The sequence below is a fragment of the Capra hircus genome, chromosome 21 (genome assembly GCF_001704415.2).
Source record: "Capra hircus breed San Clemente chromosome 21, ASM170441v1, whole genome shotgun sequence".
NCBI classification, from domain to species: domain Eukaryota; kingdom Metazoa; phylum Chordata; class Mammalia; order Artiodactyla; family Bovidae; genus Capra; species Capra hircus.
The window spans coordinates 47,802,267-47,808,932 of NC_030828.1; the positions used below are offsets into that span (position 1 = coordinate 47,802,267).

Genomic DNA, 6,666 nt, shown 5'->3' on the forward strand with positions numbered 1-6,666 from the left:
CCATTTAGACAATTTTCTAATATCCCAAGTCCTAACAAGATGATAGATATTTATAGTTCCCACTTATTTCTTACACTATTAATTCTTATGGGAAGCTGTTTGCCTATTCCATGTGCCTTTGCCCACGCAGAATCTTGTTAACCTGTAATCATTCCAGTATGGGCGTGTATGGTCACTGCACACACTTTCATGATGCGGGGGAAGGAAGTGGTTTGGAATTCAAATTTTCCTATGGATTAAACAGTGCTCAAGAACCTAGCAACTGTGGAGGAAACGCAGTTTATTTTTGTTTTAATGTACCCAGAAGATTTCAAATCAATACTCAGCAGTAACCCTTTAATTGAAAATTAACATTGCCATAATTGGAAGTGAGGATCAGCATCCTGATGTTTGGGAAAGGTCTATTTGGTTGAGGAGGTATTACACAGAGGAGTACAAAAAATGGAAGAGGGAAACACAAATCATGTGTTTCCTTGAGCAAGGACACTCAGTAAACACTTGAATTGGTGGTCAACTATAATTTGCTTCTAGAGCCAGCACTCTCGCAACGCTACAGTTTGGATTTATAGCAAGTACGCAAGTAACAATGACTTTGAAAATAAAGTATAAAAGAACCAAGAAAAAAGTTCTTAAAGATCTACTCCTCATTACAAGGACTTTCTCCTTCCTGTAAAAGCAGGAGGCACTCTTGTATTCTCAGCATGCCCCTCTGCTGGTCTTACTCCTCTGGGAAACCAGTGATATTTGAGCCTGGGTTATCAACAATACTTTATTTTTTTGCCTGGGAATTTCAAACCAATAGATTCCCAGCCAGCCAGTACAATGTAAACAGAAGGTTTCCTTTCCATTTTGATTAAAAAAAAAAAAAAAAAACTTTATTCGCTTCCCATGTCATAAAAAGTTCAACCACCTCTTCAAACTCCCCAGAATAAACACAAGAAAATAGCTCTCCCCAGTAGGATTCTGGCCCCCCTCTACTACCTTGAGGCCCTTCCACTTGCTCCATCTTCATAGAAGGAGTGTTCAGTTCAGATCCGGCTCCTCAGTATGGAATAGAGGGAATTTAGTGGGCAGAATTTCTGTAGGAATTGTCAGCCGCACAAATAAGTTCCTCTTTTCCCTTTTCACTAAACGTGAAAACCTACTCACGAGGAGCGCTCACTGTCCCCCATTTCCCTATGTGTCACCAGAGCCAAGAGAGGACCCCGTCAACGAGGCTCCCTCTACTCTGTCCCGCAGACCACAGTCCCCGGCCTTCATCCCATCGTCCGTGCAACGTGCAGAGCTGGAGCTCAGAGGAGCCACCTCAGCATCACCCTCCGTGTCTGGCGAGGCCAAAGGCCCCTTTCTTTGTTGAGGGGAAGGGCTCCTGTGGAAGCAGAGTTTGAAAAGCCCCAGCACTGTCACGGTCAGTATCACCAACACTACTACAGCCATGCTCACAAGTACGAAGACCACGGTGGAAGAATCGAAAGACTGGGGGTTGTCCGAGGGAGACGTAGCATTAACCTTGGGGAAGGCTGTTCCTGAAGAGTTCACGTCCGCCTTTACCTCTGTTTGAGGGGACATCTGAAGGGTAGATAGCGTGCTCTGTGCTCCCCACCGAGGTATCTCGGGAAAAGATGCTGTTGCACTGCCTTGTCCAGGGGCATTGGGTATCTCTCCTGGCCTCTCCTGGACACTGGGTGACCACGTTCCCTTCGGCGCGAGGCTGGCTGCAGTGGCTGGAGGGTGCCAGGTGAGCACCTGGGTCCTTCCAGGGGTCGGCTGTTCTTCCCCATTGGTTACACAGGAGCTTCCGTCTTTCCCCAGCACGAAACCCTCAGCACACTCGCAAGCAAAGCCTCCGACGTCGTCTAGGCAATCAGGGAGCTCGGCGCACTTGCCAGCCCGTAGATACCTCCCGGGACAGGGACAGAGCTCGGCCCCAGAGGGTATCCCTTCCCAGCGCGCGCCAACCTCGTCCGCGGCGCAGGTGGCCGTGATGGAGAGCTGCCCAGGGCAGAGCGCACTCACCTCCGTCCCCGGGGGACTGAAGTCCAGCGCCGCGCTGTGCAGCTGGAAGGGCGCACGGTAGCTCAAGTTCAAAGCGGCCCCGGGGCGCGGTGCGGGGCACACGCTCTGGAACTGGTACTTGCACAGGTAGCCGTCGGCGCGCTGGTGGCATCGCATCTCCTTCCAGCCCGCGGGCTCGATTCCCCCGGTGGCCAGGAGTCCCGCGCACCTCCGAGCGGTGCAGGAGCGTTGGGGCTCCTCCACCCACTGCAGCGTGTCGTTTTCCGACCCGCCGACGTCGGGGGACAACCAGGAGAAACCCCGCAAAGGCTCATTCTCCAGGGTGCAGACGGATCGTCGGCGCTCCAGTGCCACCCAGAAGAGAAGGTCTTTGGAGCCCCCTCCCGGCCCCGGGCCCACCCGCAGGAGCGCGAGCACCGCTCGGAGCTCCGTGCCCCCGCGCACCGTGCTGAGCGCCCCGTGACGCAGGTTGCAGGCCTCCTGGGCCTCCTGCCGCTTGAAGGTAGCGTGGTGCAGGCTGTAGCAGGCCCCCGAGGCCAAGCAGCCCGCGCGGTCGGCGGTGGGGTGCTCGGCACGGCCGGGCCGGGGCCAGAAAGCCTGCCAGAGGAAGCACAGGGCGAGCGCCGGCCTCATCTTGCAGGCCCAGCGCCCACAGCTGCTCCCAGCTTGGGTCTGTACCGTCAGAGGGCGTGGGGATGTCCCGGGAGCGCGGGCACCGCCTCCCACCGCTGGCTCCCCCCGCTTTCCGCTCCCCCACCCCACCCCACCCCCGCCCGTCCCCTAGACCGCCAAGCCTCCCCTCCAGGGTCCCGGCGGCAAACCGCTTCCCTTAGGCCTCGACAGGAAACTTGTCCGGAGCTCTGCGAGGCCCCGCGGGCAGCCCTGATTTATTCTGGGGTCAGGAACACAGCTGGCTTCAGGGCACGGGGAACGCTGTCCGCCCGAAGGTCAAACACCCTGGTGAGGGCCGGAGAAATAGAAAAGAAAATCGCCCCTGGGAAGAAGCGTTTATCGTTTTTTCCCCCAGCTCAGGGAGTTTCGCAGCCTCAAACCCCCAAACATTTTGGCGAACACTGGCAGGAAGGGCTGGAGAAGAGGAACTCGCTGAGCGCCCACGCCCGCCCATTGTGCTGCGTCCGGAGCCGCGGAGTTGGCCTCACGACAATTTCTAGACGGCTCCCGACTCCGTCAGTCCCGAGACTCGGGGTTGAGGGTAGGGTGGGGATGGGGGACCCTTGTGCGAAATATAAGCACCTCCTCTGGCCACCAGGGGCAGCACTATGAAAGCCCTGGTCTCTCCTTGGCTCCGCTTCAGTGCTGTCGGAGCCAATATTGCAGTGAGAATTGCTAGTCAGAGGATGAGCAGCAGAGGATGAGATGGTTGGATGGCATCACCGACTCCAGGGACATGAGTTTGAGCAAACTCCGGGAGATACTGAAGGACAGGGAAGCCTGCCACGCTGCAGTCCATAGGGTCGCAAAGGGTCGGATACGACTGAGAGACTGAACTGAACTGAATTGCTGGTCAAAGAAGTTCCTTTCTGGTATCTGAAAAGGGAAAGCCTGTTTCTTCAGGCAAGGCTCACCTTAAAACTTTGTTTTTCGCTTCCATTTCTTTCTCTTTGAAATGGGCTTATTAGTTCATTCAGGAAAGGAAGTGTGTTTCTAGGCCTAAATGAAAAATAACAAGCGTTGATCTTAACTGTTATGTTAGGTTCCTTGCCACTATATTGATTCATAACTTCTTCAAGCTTATAGGTTATATATAAATGATATCATGGCCTGTTTGAGAACAACTACCCCACATAGGATTTTATCCTTGAACTATTTTAATATCATTTTCTTCTATGATTAAGTGCGAATATTTGTAGCAGTAAGTTATAAAAGACCCCTCTAAGAGACACTAGAGTTCAATATCCTTAAGAAATTAAAATATTTATTACATTAGTATGTGAACTGTATACTGTAAAAAAATACCCTGCAGCTTAAAAAAGCTTAAAAAGAGACGGGTCCATTTCTTCAGAGTTCCAGGGGCTGTTTTGTTTTGATACAAATCCTTCGACTCAGTTGGAAGCAGAAAGGAATTAAAGGTGAACAAAGAGAGTTAAACGGCATGGTCTGTGAAAGGATTTTCTTGTTAACAATTTAGACAAAATGCATCATTTTAGAAAATTATTGTCTACCTTGGCTCACGGTGACCAAATAACTTTCGATCAGAAGTACATAGTTTCAACTAAGCACTCTTAACCATGCCTGATGCTTGTAAGTATCTATAATCAGAATGAAAGTTCGGATTCCACAGGTAATGCACACCAGGCTCTTAAACTCACTGTTGCTGGATTAGACTGTCAGGTTAGTAGGAGGGGCAGGAAAGAAGCTCTCGGGACCACATTTGTGTGCTTCTACCTCACTTTAGACATGACCCAGCCACTGAACAACAACCACCACCTCACTTTCATCACTTCTCACTCTTCCTTTTGGAAATTGTATGTACTGTATCTTAACAAATGATAGTGAACACCAAGAATCATCATCACACTTATGGTGCTTTTGCTGACTGTGGAGTCTTGCAGCAGGATTTCTCTCCTACCCTTGCTGTTTCCCCATTTAAAGGACATTCAATAGTCCTTCATTTCAGATGCCCGAGAGTCACCTTAAACATGACTCTGCATTAAATTAAGTATGTTAAGGAACATGGAAATCTAGAAATCTAACTGAATGGATTTTAAAAATACCTAATTACTTGGGCCAACTCTGTACCTTTGCAGTCTAATGAATGCATGTTTGTAAATGTGTCTATGCAGTACTGTATATTTTACCAAAATAAAACTTTCTACAAATCTAAGTAGTCAGTGGAAATTTCTTAAATATTTTAAAAATCACTTGAGATGTGGTCAGGGTTCCAAAGTAAGAAAGACTAAATGATTGAAAAACTTATAGTAAATACATGATTTCCCTATGGGCATTCTTCCTAGAGAGGTGGGATATTAGAAGTGAAGATAGTGACCATAATGGCTGCCTATCACAGTCCTGGCTATGCCTGTGATGATGTGAGAAAAACAAACTAGGACAAAATAAGACATATATCCTTTTGCAATTAATTACTTTGTATTGACCTATGTTAAAGTTGGACCGTAAAGAAGACTGAGCGCCAAAGAATTGATGGTTTTGAATTGTGTGCTGGAGAAGACTCTTGAGAGTCCCTTGGGCAGCAAGGAGATCAAACCAGTTAATCGTAAAGGAAATCAACCCTGAATATTCACTGGAAGGATTGATGATGAAGCTGAAGTTCCAATACTTTGGCCACCTGATGCAAAGAACTGACTCACTGGAAATACCCTGATGCTGGGAAAGATTGAGGGCAGGAGGAGAAGGGGGCAATGGAGGATGAGATGGTTGGATGGCATCACCAACTCAGTGGACATGAGTTTGAGCAAACTCTGGGAGACAGTGAAGGACAGGGAAGGCATGCTGCTGTCCATGGGGTCGCAAATAGGCAAACACGACTTAGCAACTGAAAAACAACAATTGACCTATACACCACTAACATATTTTGAAATGTACAATATACCTGAGAAAACTAAAAATGAATGGATGTTTTAATTTTTAATATTTTAAATTTATTATTGATTTTTATTAACAGCTCGATTGAATATTTATTCTAGCAATAGCAGATTTAGTGCTCCTGAATGCCATTGGAGGTTGCTGTTACTTATGTACCCACTTTTCAGATAAGAAAACTGAAATGCAGAGATCATGTATGGATAGTTGGTATGCCAAGTGAACAAGGATGAACTCAGAGCCTGTGGGTTTATTTTTTTTAATGGAGGTAAAATTCACATAACATAAAATGAACCATTTTAAAGACACTTACTCCTTGGAAGGAAAGTTATGACCAACCTAGATAGCATATTAAAGAGCAGAGATATTACTTTGCCAACAAAGGTCTGTCTAGTCAAGGCTATGGTTTTTCCAGTGGTCATGTATGGATGTGGGAGTTGGACTGTGAAGAAAGCTGAGCACTGAAGAATTGATGCTTTTGAACTGCGGTGTTGGAGAAGACTCTTGCGAGTCCCCTGGACTGCAAGGAGATCCAACCAGTCCATCCTAAAGGAGACCAGTCCTGGGTGTTCATTGGAAGGACTGATGCTGAGGCTGAAACTCCAATACTTTGGCTACCTTATACGAAGAGTTGACTCACTGGAAAAGACTCTGCTGCTGGGAGGGGTTGGGGGCAGGAGGAGAAGGGGACGACAGAGGATGAGATGGCTGGATGGCATCACCGACTTGATGCACATGAGTTTGGGTGAACTCCAGGAGTTGGTGATGGACAGGGAGGCCTGGCGTGCTGCAATTCATGGGGTTGCAAAGAGTCAGACACGACTGAACTGAACTGAACTGAAGGTGTACATTTAAGGTGATTAATTAGTACATTCTCAATGTTATGCAACCATCACCTCTATCAGTTCCAAAATATTTTGATCAACTCAGAAGTAAACTTTAGGACTTACCCGGTGGTCCTGTGGTTGAGAATCCACCTGCGAATGCAGGGAACATGAGTTCAATCCCTGATCTGGGAAGATCCTACATGCGGCTAGGCATATAAGCCTGAGAGCCACAACTACTGAGCGCCTGTGCCCTAGAGCCTAT

At 48.2% G+C, this 6,666-nt stretch overlaps 1 protein-coding gene across 1 annotated transcript; it reads right to left on the reverse strand.

Moving 5' to 3' along the window:
* CLEC14A (C-type lectin domain family 14 member A) lies at nucleotides 316–3,126 on the reverse strand. The gene has a single exon (XM_005695249.3). It carries the CDS (start codon nucleotides 2,647–2,649, stop codon nucleotides 1,177–1,179), a length of 1,473 nt encoding a protein of 490 aa, XP_005695306.2. The 5' UTR covers nucleotides 2,650–3,126; the 3' UTR covers nucleotides 316–1,176.

Bases quoted from the DNA above. Each gene is read 5' to 3' on its own strand.
- CLEC14A (XM_005695249.3), bottom strand. From the start codon at position 2,649: ATGAGGCCGGCGCTCGCCCTGTGCTTCCTCTGGCAGGCTTTCTGGCCC.